This window comes from Peromyscus maniculatus, chromosome 23, assembly GCF_049852395.1.
Source record: "Peromyscus maniculatus bairdii isolate BWxNUB_F1_BW_parent chromosome 23, HU_Pman_BW_mat_3.1, whole genome shotgun sequence".
In the NCBI taxonomy this organism is placed as follows: Eukaryota; Metazoa; Chordata; class Mammalia; order Rodentia; family Cricetidae; genus Peromyscus; species Peromyscus maniculatus.
In genome coordinates this window covers 31487758-31503900 of record NC_134874.1, presented here as the reverse complement: position 1 = coordinate 31503900, position 16143 = coordinate 31487758, and the positions used below count along the sequence as shown (strand labels likewise).

The window sequence follows — 16143 nt, the reverse complement described above, 5'->3', positions numbered from 1 at the left end:
AATGGTCCACAGAGGACCTAGTAGGTACTACTACCAATGTCCCCAGGGAGCCGGGAACAGGATCTGCTCATTCTTTACCCCCAGGACCATTTTGTAAGTACTTCAAATGTATATTTGAATGCCCAGGAGTAGGTTGTCCCTCACCAGAGACTGGCTTTATCATAGATTGAAACCCCAAACTGATCACCACTGCTTATGGGCATGGTGATGGCAAATATCAGGAGTCAACTGATAGGTCAGGGCTCTGGTGATGCCTCTATGGCATTATCTTGACAAGGTTAACTGAGGTAGCAAATGGTTCAGCTGTTAGTACATTACTTCTGGACTGAGATCCATGACTGTAGAAGGAGAAGGTGAGCTGAGCATAAAGAAACACTCCTTTTCTCTATTTCTGTTGCACTGGACCTCTGCCTCAGGCTCCTGTATCTATGATTTCTCAGCAAATATGCACATCATACTCATGGTATCATGGGAAAACAAGCACTCCTTTTTTGGCATGTTTGGGTCATAGTATTTTATCACACAAACTGGGAAAGAACCTTATGCACAGATTCCATGGAGAGCTACTAAGTACAATGACGGGCTTGGACACTTGGTAGTGGTAAATGGGGATAAGCACTAAGTGTTGAAAGACTGCCTTCAAATGACAGAGATGAACCCAAGAATATTACCCCTGACAAGGCTACCATGATGCCTTTGAAAAGGAAGAACACAGAAACCTCCTTCCATGACCTTGTCTCTGTTCTTTCCCATAAGCATAGGGTGTGACACACTACTCCAGAGACCCACTCCCCTTTGGTCAGACTAGAAATGCTGTTATCTGTTTCAAATTTCGTGCTCACTCTTGACAATTTTGACAATGACCATGTCAATCTTGAGCTTGTTTACATTCAGTTCATCTACATCACCGGTATGTGGGAGAAAGTAACAGAGAGGTTGCCTTACCTGTTCCTGCCTACACCAGGTGAAGGGACAGTGACAGAGACAAGATTGAGTTCACTTTTCCTCTGTTTCTTGTTACTCAATGTTTGCAAAAGGTGAATTTACATTACATTCTTAAATCGTGTGGTTGAATTTCAGCTGAGGAACTATGCAAGTCAACATTATCTACACAGGAAACTATGGTTATATCATCCTTTCCCTCCTATCATACAATGATGATCCACAACTACCATATGTCACCCAATGAGATTAGTGCATTTCAACAGTACCTTCTCTTTCAGTAGATGGTACATGGCCAGAAGTGTCTGCCTGGACTTCCGGTACTTCAGCATCCTTGGGGGATATCTTCCCTTTCACAAAGAGTCTTCTTTTAATTCTGGAAACTAGCATGCATTAACAGTAGAGACAGTTATGTCAGTTTCATGGCAGAAAATAGAGGAAACCAGTCTGTTTTAGTACACTCCATGGCATGCCCATTCTCCAGGCACCATCATCAGAGTCACAGTGGTGTTTCAGGAGCATCACTGAGTGCACTGCACACTCCAGCATGCACCGCATTGGTGGTGTAGGCAAGTCCTAAATTCATGGCAGTGTGACAGTGTGTGTGTTTCCTTGCTGAATACATGTACCTAATGAGTGCTCACCTTCAAATCACAGGCACTGACCAACCCTGAGAGGAAAATCACATGGAGCAGAGTGTACCCAACCTTTAAAGATGTATTCCCACTGGATATGGAGTGCACTGCTTTCATAACAGTTCTCTGTAGGCAGAGGAGGTGAAGCTCTGTGATTTCTAGGCCAGTATGGTACATAAGTAGGTAGTTCCAGTATAGATAAGGACAAGCTGTGAGTCCCTGAAACCCGCCCCCAAAAGCAATATATTCTCAGAGAATGAGGTAGCACACATCAACCTCCAGGTGGTGACTGCAGTTCTCAGTGCACATGTCCTTAAATTGTGTTCCTCTTTGGGCCCATGCTTCTGTTGTCTACTCTGTTCATGCTATTCTCCAGATCCCAGAGAAACCCATTTTAGAAATATCCATCCTACTCCTCTGTATATTTTATTTAATTGTGAGACTCTGTCATCTTAAAAGGAGCACTGTGCTCCTCTACCATTCAAAGCAGTGACTGTCTGTTGCATGCTGAGTGACATTTCCTAGGACTTCCAACCACCACAGCCGTCACTGCAGTGTTTGGGATCCCTATCGATCTGCCTTACTGCAGACAGATGTAAGAGGACAGAGCTCTCCACGGGGATTACTGTGCCCTTGATGAGGTAAGAAGTGGCTCTTAAGATGCACAGCTAAGGAGCCTCATCACTACCTCTTGAGTTCTAGTTAACTCATTTATGAAGGAACACAAGCATGTAACTGACCCTGCATATCTGAGATGAGGTTTGAATACATTTTTGTAGTTACCTTGTATTCTGATTTTCAATTTACACATCAGTAACTGGAAATTAGGTTGTGAAAAAGGCATCCTACTTTTGGGGGGAAAACAGATTTAAACAAGAATTGAAGTACAATACCCTCAAATAACAAAAGATTTCTTTTGAACACAAGAACCATAGAAATATCTATGATTACTTACTTGCTGTGGCCCTTGCCTTCAAAAGAAACTAAGAGAAAAATTAACACAATAATTCTCATATCATTAATATGTTACATCACAGTGGTGTATCACACAAAATACAACCAGTGTTTTCACAATTCCTACCTCAGTTGTGTCTTAGGAAAATGATCCCACAATACATACCACATCTATGTTTTTTGGTCTTCGCCTGCAATCAATAGGAAAGAAAATATTTAATGTCATGATCATGCTGAGCAATGGCTACAAAGCTGTTTTGCCCACTAACATTGTGTGACTGAAATCAGGACACAGAAGAGTAGTAACAAAGAGACTATATTAATGGGTACATTATTCGATGATGTCACAGAGATCTGGGACTCTGTCCTTTGTGATACAAACTAGTACTGGGCATACTTTTTCTTATTCAATGGCAGATCAGGTAAACCTATCTGACCTATAGAGGGTTGCAAAACTTACATCACATACCATCTATAAAAACTTTTATGTTTCACTAAGGTATTTTTTGTTTCTACACTATGGTTTACAAATAACTTGAGTATATGGTTGGAAGCTTAGTGTGTCCAGCTTGAGGATCTTTCAACCATGAGGACTGGTGTAAACTAGAGGCCCCCACCTTGGTGGGATCACTCATACAGCAGGACACAAAGTTGTGCCACATTGTGATGTATGCTGTCTTGATCAGGACCAAGTTGGTACAATTCCATTCCCTCCTCTTCCTAAATAAGCTATCTAATATCCGTGATGACTCAGATCAGTTTAATGAATGAAATGTGATACCCACTGAAGCACAAGGGGACCACCGAGGTAACCTTTCTACCTCAGAGAAAGGAAAGGCCCTCTTACCCTCACAGTCTTCACTGGTCGATGTTTCTTGTAGCGGGGTGAGGCCGCACTGGTGGTAGGTTCAGGGGACACTAGGGGAAAGGAAGCGACTCTCAGCTCACAGGACTTAGTATTAGTACAGGGCATCTTTGCTTGATGTGGATAAAACTGCATGGATTTAGTATATGGGTCTAAATATCATCAGACTTTTCTGTCCCCTCAGCAACACCTAAACATTCAGCAGTTGTTTTTGAAATAATTGCGTCCGAGGCTTTATAGTATTTACAAATGCTTGGCCGGTAGCTTAGGCTTATTAATAATTTGATCTTTCACTTATATTAACCCATATCTTATCTATAGTTAGCCACGTGGTGTGGTACCTTTTATCCCTACAGTATTCTCATCTTGCTTCCTCTGGGTCTCGCTGGGGACTCCTGACTCTGCCCTTCCTCTTCCCTGCATTCTCAGTTTGGTCGCCCTGCCTGGCTACTGGCCAATTAGCCTTTTATTAAATCAATTCAAGTGACAAATCTTTACAGTGTACAAGAGGATTCTTCCATGGCAACTAAATCTAATGGAAAATATGGTTGGGTTGTCGCTGGACTGTCTTCCAGGAAGACAAATTAAGGCCCCGTACAGGTCTGGAGAGAAATGAGGAACAGATATATTTTCCTTTCTAGGAAATCTGAATCTTAAGCAGTGTGAAAGAATAGTTGTATCATGTAAGGATTAAATAAATCTTTCAAAAAATTTCTTTTTACATTTATTATATTTGGGATGCTCAACAGCTGGCAGTGCATCCAGCAGAAGTGACCCTTCTGCACCTGGTTCTCTCAGTCAACCATGAAGGTTCCAGGCTCAAATTATTGATCTCAGTCTTTACCACATGTGCTTTTACTGCTACACACTCAAGAACCACAGAAAAGTAACCTTATGATAAAAATCACAGAGTTCAATCAGTCTCTGAGATGATTTGAACGCAGGATAGCTGCTACTCTCATCAACCTCAGCTGGCCATCAGGAGACTTTTATCTATATACATGTAATAAAGGTCTGATCCACACCCTTTCTAGAGAGTCAACTGACTTTCCAGACATATTTTTCTGAAAAAGGTTCTTTTCTGTTCTCTCCACTGATCTTTTCAATCTCATGAGCTTTGTGAGACAATAAATGATTACAGAAAGACCTGGAACACCCAGGACAAGATGAGAACATGTGTGGGAATTAGTCCACATTGCCTGGACAACGTGTTCCAGTACACAAAATAACCAATAAAGTAACTGGAAAAATGGACCACATAGGCCTCCAAGGTTTTCCAGACCAAGAAACATGGCAATAATGAAAGGGAAGTGGCTGGAGCGAGGGAGAGGGTGGCAAGAGGTAACAAGAACGGAGATGAAAGTTGGGGGGGGGGCTAGAGGAGAATCTTGTCTCTCTGTCACACACAGGTCAGAAGAGGACAGTATGCATTGAACCTACAGATATAGTGCACAATAGGAAGTTAAAAAAAACTGCAGACTGAGAGAATCCAAGGGACGCAGACGTAGTTCTGATGGGCCTGGGCTGTGAGCCTACTGAAGTAGAAAAAGTAAAGCCACGTAGAGAAGAGAGACTCCTTAGAGCATAAACTCATGTCCCCAGGAAAGAAGAGACAGGTCAGACCATGCCAAGAGTGAGAGACTCGAGTAGTGACAGCACAGGGGACAGGCACCTCCTGCAGGTGTCTAGAGAGCTGACCCCCTCGGGTGTATAACCTGTATTATGAGGAACATGGGCAATATTTTAGGAAAACTCACAAACACAGTCTCTGCATATTGGAGGCTGAAGCAAGGATGTCTCTAAAAGCACCAAAGATCACCCAAAGGGCAGACCCTTTCTCATCCATTAAGTCAAAGGTTCCATGATAGATATCAGCCTGAAATCTCCCTTGACTGAAATCACCTAGCATGGCACTTAAAGTCAAGGAACATAGACTGGTAAAAGCTAAAGACATATATGAGGTCTTTACTTGTCAGGACATTGCCAGTGTTGCAATGAGGCCATACAACAGAAGCCTGCTAGCTATTTAGCTGTCTAATCTTTGGTTGTCCTTTGAAGATGGACTAAATGATCAACAGAAGACCAAGAAAGCACTACTACAAATGTCCCAGGGGACCCAGGGACAGGATCTGCTCATTCAGTATCACCAGGACCACTTGGTAAGAAATTTATACACACATTTGAATGCACAGGGGCAAGTTGTCTCTCACCAGAGAGACTGGCTTTATCATAGACTGGAACCCCAAACTGTTTATGGGCATGGTGATGGCAAATATCAGGAGTCAACTGATAGGTCAGGGCTCTGGTGATGCCTCTATGGCATTATCTTGACAAGGTTAACTGAGGTAGCAAATGGTTCAGCTGTTAGTACATTACTCCTGGACTGAGATCCATGACTGTAGAAGGAGAAGGTGAGCTGAGCATAAAGAAACACTCCTTTTCTCTATTTCTGTTGCACTGGACCTCTGCCTCAGGCTCCTGTATCTATGGTTGCTCAGCAAATATGCACACCATACTCATAGTATCATGGGAAAACAAGCACTCCTTCTTTGGCATGTTTGGGTCATAGTATTTTATCACACAAACTGGGAAAGAACCTTATGCACAAATTCCATGGAGAGCTACTAAGTACAATGACGGGCTTGGACACTTGGTAGTGGCAAATGGGGATAAGTGCTAAGTGTTGAAAGACTGCCTTCAAATGACAGAGATGAACCCAAGAATATTACCCCTGACAAGGCTACCATGATGCCTTTGAAAAGGAAGAACACAGAAACCTCCTTTCATGACCTTGCCTCTGTTCTTTCCCATAAGCATAGGGTGTGACACACTACTCCAGAGACCCACTCCCCTTTGGTCAGACTAGAAATGCTGTTATCTGTTTCAAATTTTGTGCTCACTCTTGACAATTTTGACAATGACCATGTCAATCTTGAGCTTGTTTACATTCAGTTCATCTACATCACCGGTATGTGGGAGAAAGTAACAGAGAGGTTGCCTCACCTGTTCCTGCCTACACCAGGTGAAGGGACAGTGACAGAGACAAGATTGAGTTCACCTTTCTTCTGTTTCTTGTTACTCAATGTTTGCAAAAGGTGAATTTACATTACATTCTTAAATCGTGTGGTTGAATTTCAGCTGAGGAACTATGCAAGTCAACATTATCTACACAGGAAACTATGGTAATATCATCACCTTTCCCTCCTATCATACAATGATGATCCACAACTACCATATGTCACCCAATGAGATTAATGCATTTCAACAGTACCTTCTCTTTCAGTAGATGGTACATGGCCAGAAGTGTCTGCCTGGACTTGCGGTATTTCAGCCTTCTCAGAAGCAACCATGTGCTGCTGTTGATGGTTCTTTTCCAATAGATTGTATTCTGGGACTGCATTAACAGTAGAGACAGTTATGTCAGTTTCATGGCAGAAAATAGAGGAAACCAGTCTGTTTTAGTACACTCCATGGCATGCCCATTCTCCAGGCACCATCATCAGCGTCACAGTGGTGTTTCAGGAGGATCAGTGAGTGCACTGCACACTCCAGCATGCACTGCATTGGTGGTGTAGGCAAGTCTAAATTCATGTCAATGTGGTGTTGTTAAAAGAAGAGCAACATGACTGTATTAAGTTTGCTTTTACCTGATAAACAGTGTCCATGTCTCTCTTGGAGTCCCATAAATATGGTAAACTTTATAAACTCCCTCCTTTCTGAGTAGTGTTTACTATACTGTGAAACTTCTCAGTGCAAAACATATGAATAAACATACATACATACATATATATATATATATATATATATATCCATCCACATACACACATATGCATGCATACATGCATGTACACACACACACACACACACACACACACACACACACACACACACACAGCTTGACCTCAAATAAATGTACATATACTACCAAATTACTCTGTGGTATTTGTTATTGTCAGAACAGTCAGCTACATTTGAGTGAATCCAGGTAGCATGAGGTTGTGTTGGTTACTCATGCAACCAACGGTAGAGAATGTATTTATTTTCACTGTTTACCTTCACTGTTTACATGAGAAACTATAGAAGGGCCCTAGCTTAGCAGAAATATATGATCTTCCTCCAATATTTTCAACCTGCCTAGTGCCTATCAGTTAGTGATTCTCTAGATAGTGGACCACATTGAGAGGTAAGCAAAGCTTCCATATTTTCTAGAGATGCTCAGATTCAAAGTCACTCAGAGCCAAGTTGTCACATGATGGTTGGGATGAGTAGGAACTTCCCTTCCACTAGCCAGGCCTGGATATGTCCTCATCACGAACTGACAAGAACAGTAGCCAGGTGCATTGGTAATATAATAAACAGTGCCTGTACACGTCATTTTCTAGGTGACATCCTCATTGACCATCTGTACAGTCTTTATTAATTCTGGCTAAGATAGGGGTAATGACTACAGGAGCATCGAGAACGCACTATACCTGTTCATGCCTTTCTCACCAAAGTCCTATCTTCTCTATATTGCCGTTTAATTTTTCCAGAACAGATCTGTGTTCTAGTCTAGCCTGAAATTTCTACAGCAAAGAATGAACTTATGTCTCTCTTTCTTCCACTTCTCAAGGACAAGGACTAATAAGATTGAGACATCCTGGGCACATTTTGAGCAGAATTAGGAGTCAAACTCTGGGTTTAATTAGCAAACTGCGCGTGGTTATGCTAATCATGCACTGAGGCAACTGGGCCAGGAGCTCCAGCCCATATTAGCATACTAGCTTTTCTTAATACAAACTACCATATAACAAAGTACTGAAAATGTAAACACACTGTGCATAAAATACTTTTGAAATGATGTTACTGAGCCATATACTCTTCATTGCTGAATATATATATATGTGTGTGTGTGTGTGTGTGTGTGTGTGTGTGTGTGTGTGTACACACATATATGAGTGGTCACACTGAAAACATGAGGACCAATCACCACTGAGAAGAAAACTCCTGGAGCATAATAGAGTGCACCCCATTTTTAAATATATAATCTCACTGAGTGTGGTAGTGAACTCCTTGTGTAACAGTTCTCTGTAGTCACAGGCAGGCAGAACTGTGTGATATCCAAGTCAGAAGGGTATATATGTAGCTAGTTCCAGGAGAGCCATGGATACATAGTGAGATCCTGTCTCAAAAACAAAACACTATGTTGTCCAAAAAGTCCGACATCACAGATCAACATCCAGGTGGAGACTAGAGTTCTTAGTGGACACCGTGCCTAAATTGTGTTGCTTTTTGTGTCCATACTAATATTGTTAAACACCTTAAAGTTTTTCAGGTTTTACTGGAAGGAGCCCACGAAGTCTAGCACACATCCATCCTATCTCAATGTAGTGGTAAGCAAAGAATCTGTGAACTACACCACAACATGGACTGTTTTCTTCCACACTTGCTAAATGTGTTCAGGCAGGGTATTAAATGCAGTCGTTGCACTGCATATGTGAAGATCCTCGTCACTTATTCTGGGCATTGGTGTATTCATCTGCTTAGGAAAACACATATCAACTCACTACATATGGCTGTGGTGAGCTTTAGACACATTGTTATAGGTAAATCATGAATACTATTTTTTTCTCAAGGAATTTACAATTTTAATATAAACCAGCTGGCTCATTTCCAGTTACATTTTTTTTAATTTTATTTTTCTTTATTAAGAAATTTTCTACTCACTCCACATGCTATCCACAGACCCCCCTCCTCCCTCCTCCCATCCCCAACCCTCTTTCCCAAGCCACCCCGCATCCCCCAAATCAAGGTCTCCCATGGGGAGTCAGCAGAGCCCAGCTCACTGAGCCTAGGCAGGTCCAAGCCCCTTCCCACTGCACCAAGGCTGTGCAAGGTGTCACACCACAGGCACCGGATTCCCAGAAGCCTGCCCATGTACCAGGGACAGATCCCGATCCCACTGCCTGGGTGCCCCCCAAACAGTTTGAGCCAAACAACTGTCTTCCATGTCCAGAGGGCCTAGTCCAGTCCCATGGGAGCTCCACAGCCACCAATCCACAGTTCATGTGTTCCCACTACTGTGGTCCATTATCTCTGCACGTCCTCTCATCATGATCACAATGTCCCTCGCCTGCAGTATCTCTCCTCTCTCTCATCAATTGGATTCCCGGAGCTCAGCCTGGTGCCTGGCCGTGGATCTCTGTATCTGCCTCCATCAGCCACTGGACAGAGGCTCTATGATGACAGCTAGGTTATTTGCTAGGCTGGTCACTAGAGTAGACCGGTCCAGGCACCCTCTGGACCACTGCCAGCAGAACAAGGTGGGGTCAACCTTGTGGACTCCTGAGAGTCTCCCCAGCACCCTGCCTCTTCCTGTTTCCATGATGTCCTCATCTATCATGGTATCTTCCTCCCTGCCCTCCCACTCTGTCCCTGTTCCAGCTTGACCCTCCCATTTCCCTATGTTCTCATCCCCCACTCCTAAAAAAATTGTATTTTGTTTACTCAATCAACATAGATGGAGTAAACAAAATACAGTTTTTTAAAAAAAGTCTCCCAGAATAAGAATGGAGCCTGTGCTAGACCCTCCACAGTTGTCTTATGGCCAGCTGGCATGGGGGCTCAGGTCCTTAATTTCTTTTTCACAACAGTTTTCCTGAAAATTGGGTTCAATGACATGGACATCTGTCTAGATAAAATAAGTTTAAACATAGCCTGGTGCACAAAATCCCAAACTAAGGAGGTCACAGCTAGACGTAGCAACTGTAGACACATGACTATGATTTCTTACTTGAGGTATCACTTTTTTTTCTAAATCAAACTCCCAACTGTCAATTGATGAATGTGTTTTGCTTACTGTGGTACACTAGACAAAAGACAACCAGTATTCATACAATTCACATCTAAAACATGTCTTCAGTGACTCTGGAATACATACCACATCTGTCTTTTCCTGGGTCCACCTGCAAAACACAGTAAAGAAAACACTTTGAGACTCAGATTATGGTGAGTTCTGTTTGTACAACACTTTGGCTCACGTGTTTGCTGGGCATTATTACACCAAGGATTGCCAAACCCTTGGGTGGAAGATTCTGGATTAGTATGTCGTATGATACTGACAGAATATCTCAGGACGTCTTCTTTGTGACAAACACTAGTCTGTTTTTCACTTTTGCTGACTAGAGGCCACATCAGGTATCCCTATGTGTTTCGCCTCCACTGATGGTCAGCTAAGGTATATCACGACATGACAGAGCAACTCTATATCTGGTTACTATGATTTGTTTGTTTGTTTGTTTGTTTGTTTGAAACAAGAATTAACCTTTATTGAGCACTTATTATGTGCCAGGACAGATTAATATCTTTTAATATTTTAAGGCAATTAAGTAAATATTGTTATTGCTACTTTATTGAGGAAGGCAATGTAGACACAGAAAGGATACGTTTGCCAAAAGTCACAGAGCCAAGAACTCCCAGTTTTTCCAGACAGGAGGCTTGAAGCTCAGAGCTCAGGTTGTCATACCACCGGCTTCCTTTGTAGAGTCCCTCTGTGGCCCATGGGTTGGAATTCCTGGTCAGTGGCCACTCCCCCCCCCTACATGACCGAGCATGTACTGCCAAAATGATTAGTCATTCCAAGGCTTTATGGCCTATGTAATCCATGCGCTGCATTAGGCAATCTATGCGCATACGTGGCATAGCTACATATGCCCTCGGGCAGGGGAATCCATAAAAAGCTAGTCACAGGGGCCGGGTGGTGGTGGTGGTGGTGGTGGTGGTGGTGGTGGTGGTGGTGCACACCTTTAATCCCAGCACTCGGGAGGCAGAGGCAGGCGGATCTCTGTGAGTTCAAGGCCAGCATGGACTACCAAGTGAGTTCCAGGAAAGGTACAAAGCTACACAGAGAAACCCTGTCTCGAAAAACCAAAAAAAAAAAAAAAAAAAAAAAAAAAAAACGAAAGCTAGTCACAGCGTCCTGTCCCCTTCTTCTCCTCCCCCCGTCCCCACAGATCTTCCATAGGTCCAAGCACATTCTCTTCTGTCCCTCCTTCCCTAATAAACTCTGAGAGTGGGTTTCGTGGTGCCTCGAACCTTTTCTCGCTCGGTAACAGTGCCGCTTAATGAATAACATCGTGCCGCCACATAAAAGCCAACACCACGTGCTCTTTTGCTCTCCCCAAAAACTGCCGCCGCCGCCGCCACCGCCGCCTGGTTCTCCCGCGCCCGCCGCCGGGGTTTGCTTTCGAGGGCGCTAGTTCAAAGGCGGCCTCAGCTTCCCACGGGTCTCCCGGAGACTGCATATTCCCTGCCTGGTCCAGGGCGTCCGATTCGCAAGGCCACGCCTTGTTCTGATGCCTCGGGAGTCCCTCTCTCTTCCGGGCCCACAGTCCAGGATGCCAGCGGCGGCATCTTAGAAAAAAGACCTTTGCGTCCAGGAACCGGGCAGGGCGTGAGGAGAGCGAGGCCGGGGTTTTCTGACACAGCAGGGGCTGACGTGGCAGGGCTGGGGTCTCCCCATCGCCACAACAGGTTTCTCTCCGCTGCCCGCGTCCGGCTGCGCGCCTCGCGAGCAAACGCCCCGGGCTCCGCCTGCCTTTGACTTTCCCGGGCAGAGACACCCCTGCGGCCCGGTGACTCTCCGGCGCCTCCCTGCACGGCCGCCCTCTGCGCTTGCGCAGACCGTATCTCGGGTGCCCCGGGAGGGCCGCGCCCGCCCGCCCGCCCGCCCGCGCCCAGGCTTCCCGCGGTTTTTCACAAGCTGGAAGCGTGGCTGGCTGCGTGGTGCCTCTCCTCTCCTGGCGGCAGCTGAGCGGGGGCGAGGTTAACTTGAGGACTCTGGTCTGCACATGGTGTTGGCAGGGGCTTCCAGAAGGGGAAATACCGTTTTGTTGACCCCAGATGGCCCCGGGGCTGGCCGGGGGCGGGGGTGTTGGAAGAGGACGTGAATTCTGACTGGAAAATGTCCCCCTCTCTTCAAGGAGGGCCCCAAACAGGCCCTGTCCGGCCTCCTCTCGAGGCCAGGATCTTAGGGAAGGGTGTGTCCATGAGTTGGGTAGGACCCCCTTACACACGCGAGCGCGCGCATACACACACACACACACACACACACACACACACACACGCACGCACGCACGCACCCCAATCGAGGCCGAGGGTTTCGTGGTCCCCGAGGATAACGTGCACGCCCATGTGTTTGAGTCAGGCATACTGGTCTACACCTGTAGCTCCCGCACTTGGGTGGTAGAAACGCAGGAGACCAGCAGTGTGAGGCAAGTCTGGGTTGTATGAGACCCAGTCCTACATGCCATAGTTTTAGGATATTTAAGGTATTCAGAATTGTAATCGCCCTTATTTAAGACCTCATAGGCTTAGGATGAGTTGGTGTTTCTGTGTTGAGAAAAAAATAGCCCCATCTCTGTTGTGATTTCTAGAGTGGTACAAAAATATCTAAGTTTCCTGTATTCTACTGATTATTATGATGACTATATTACTACTATGCCCTTTTATGAGGTACTCTAATAATGTACGTGCATCCCATGACTTAGAGTTCTGAGCAACTGGACACCCTATACTGGGGCATATGAAGCTTCCACTACATTGATCTTTGGGGAACAATCAAATTTAACCTAAACCAGAGGCTCTAGAAGTCATAAAAGCAGGGGACCCTTACGTGAACATTCAAGTCTACATGGATGATATGCCTATCAACTTCCAAGTGAAATTTATATACTTTTGTCAAAAGCGGAACACCATGCTCCCAAAGACATCCTGTCCCCTTGACTCAAAATCAATACCTGACATAAGCATGTGTGGATGTTCTATGCAATCACTAATCTGGTCTAATTCTGTTTCCCCTTCTTCCTAAATATACTATTTAACACCCATGATAACCTAACCAACTTTATTTTTCAAGTGTGAGAGCCACCAAAACCTAAGGGAAGAATCATTAAAGCAGCTTTTCACACTTTCATAAAGAAACTGTTTACCTTTGTCAAAGAATTGGGGGACTTCTGTACATCAGTTGAAGATGGTGTTGCAACTTGATGTTCAGGTGTAACTAGAGGGACAGAAAAATAACCGTCAGTTCATGGTACCATTTACCCACCCAAGCACCTTTACTTGACATGGATAAAAGTGCATGGCATCAGTACATGTGATTAGACTTAGTTAAGCGACTACTGGACTGTTTTTCCTAATGGCAAATGTAGGCAAAGATTAAAAAAATAATAATAAACAGGGTTTTTTTTTCCTGCTTTCTAGAGAATAGGAATCTAAAGCAATGTGAGAGTCTGTGTTTCAATATGTAACTACTGAATGCATGTTTTAAAAAGCTTTTATACATTTATTCAGTGTGGGAGGGAGCACATCAGAAGACAACCTTTGGTGGCCAAGTCTCTCCTTCCATTAGGTGCATTCTGGGGACAGAATCAAAACATCAGGTCTGGTGACAAGCACTGATACTTACTGAGCCATCTCACTCTCTCCATTAAAATAAATCTCACAATTAAACAACATATCACCATCAATTCCTGAGATCATTTTGAAGCCCAGAAGAACTAACAATCCCTTCAGCATATCTCACAAACATATTTCAACCTCCATCAATTGATACATTCTGATTCTGCATTCACCACAAAGAACATAGAATTTTAGCCTTGATAACATATACATTTTACTGGGGAAGTGAATTTAGTATGAGGCATATGGTGTAACTGTATTGATCCTTCATCCTTTGACATACAACAATAATTTACTGAAGAGTGGAAAGCAATAATAAGCATATTGTGTCTTGTTTCTCCTTCTAGTCTTTTCTTACTATTCTATGAACCTTTGTATTCATGTGTTTTGTGGCATCCAATTTAAAACCAGCAGTGATGGGGAAGAATGATTGTCTGGATCCTGTTGATCATTCAAGTCCTTTAACACAGTTCTACATGAGAGTTGCTTCAAGGGTGATGCATACTCTAAAAACTGGGTAGATATTCTGGGTACTTATGTGTCACTCTTTCAGGGTGTATAGCTCACAAGGTCTCTGTACTTCTAAGGGCCACATTTGTATTGCCATTAGACACCAATCAAAGATCTCCCCATTTGTAATTGTCTTTAGGCCAGGGGTGAAGGTGAGTGTCCCAACCCTAAGTATCTGTGAACTGATGAGAAGTACTGGTACTTCCTTATAATGACTAGGATGAAATGTGACACTGATGTAACAATACCTGTCCTGGGCTATGTCATAAAGTAGATAGTACCTAGGACTTCTACAGACTTGCAGATATCCTGACATGTGTTTAGAGACTCAGGATAGTGGGCAATATGTCTGGGTTCACATCTTGGCTCTTCTACTTAAGCATATTCTCTCTCTCTCTCTCCCTCCCTCTCCCTCTCCCTCTCTCTCTCTCTCTCCTCTCTCTCTCTCCCTCCCTCCCTTCCCCTCCCTCCCCTCCCCTCCCTTCCCCTCCCCTCCCCTTCTCTCTCTCTCTCTCTCTCTCTCTCTCTCTCTCTCTCTCTCTCTCTCTTTCTCTCTCTCTCTCTGTTGTGTTATTCCACCCTGGGAATTCACATAGTCAATAAAGAAGAACATGTGTCTATGCTGTTGCTGAGTCATTTAATGAATATAACCCAAGCAGTGTCAACACTTGGGAAGGTTAGATATTGTAAAATATCCTGCTATCCAAAGTCCTGAATTTTAAATTCCCAGGTCACTGTTGTTCAATGGCATATGACTGATAGTCCTAAAGACCTACATTTCAAATTTACCAATCTCTATTGAAAAGAGGTATAGATTTTTAAATGATTCCTATGTTGACCTAAGTATACAATCAATCAAATGTCCATGCCTAAAAATAGCCAGCATTGTTCTCTAGAATATTCTAGCTACTTTACCATGGTCAGTGTATACCTGTTTAATGAAATGAACCCCAGAATTCTTGATGGATTAACATTACATATTAAAATGTCTAGTATTATAAGATCATTGAAAACATACAATCTTAATTAACAGCTCTTCACAAATATGAACATCTCTATATTTAGGTTTTGAACAATTCATGAAGACAGCTATAGCTCTGAAAGAGGTCTTCTATTCACAACCCTGGAGCAGTTCTGGAGAGCTAGCCTCTTCTGGACTGTATTTCAAAGTATTTCATAGAGAATAGAATATACATAATATATAATAAAACATAATTCTAACAACACAGAAGTTATAAATATTTAAAGATATTTTGAGAAACATTAACCAGTCTAATTGAAGTATTCAATGGCTAGTAATGTCATACCTCGATAACAGCAGTTCCCCATTATACTCTAATTCCAAAACAATATCACTGTATCTATAAGCGTGTATATTGGAGGCAAGTCGCAATATATACTGGCACTCTGCACTGCGGTGCGAACATATCTAAGTACATGTCAGCAGCATGTCATAGAACGTTCATTGTGAACTCATCATACTGTGACACCCAACAGCTGCTATCTAGGCAAGTCAGCTCATATAAGTCCAAGACTACAGCCTGGGTTATTTTAAATGCCACTGTACTTTACTTCATGATGGCCAACTACAAAGTAAATGTTTTCCCTACACACACACACACACACACACACACACACACACACACACACACAAACACACACACAACTTGCCCTCAAGGAAATGGATGCACTACAGAATTTCTCTGTGGTGTCTATTAAATGGCAGAAGAGTGAGCAACATGAGTGAACTCAGGTAGCATGAGGTTTGTGTTGGTTACTCATGTAACTAACAGTAGA

At 43.5% G+C, this 16143-nt stretch overlaps 1 protein-coding gene across 1 annotated transcript in view; it reads right to left on the bottom strand.

The window, feature by feature from the left end:
- Positions 1-15774, bottom strand: part of LOC143270579 (uncharacterized) — a 91319-nt gene extending 75545 nt beyond the window's left edge. Inside the window, exons 1-7 of the mRNA XM_076561005.1 lie at positions 15654-15774; positions 13365-13435; positions 10316-10340; positions 6668-6790; positions 3379-3449; positions 2698-2722; positions 1212-1325 (exon numbers count right to left, since the gene is read on the bottom strand). Coding sequence (XP_076417120.1) covers positions 1212-1325; positions 2698-2722; positions 3379-3449; positions 6668-6790; positions 10316-10340; positions 13365-13435; positions 15654-15675 — 451 coding nt within the window. The 5' untranslated portion in view covers positions 15676-15774. The remainder of the gene's footprint in view (positions 1-1211; positions 1326-2697; positions 2723-3378; positions 3450-6667; positions 6791-10315; positions 10341-13364; positions 13436-15653) is intronic.
- Between the last annotated feature and the right edge of the window lie 369 nt (positions 15775-16143).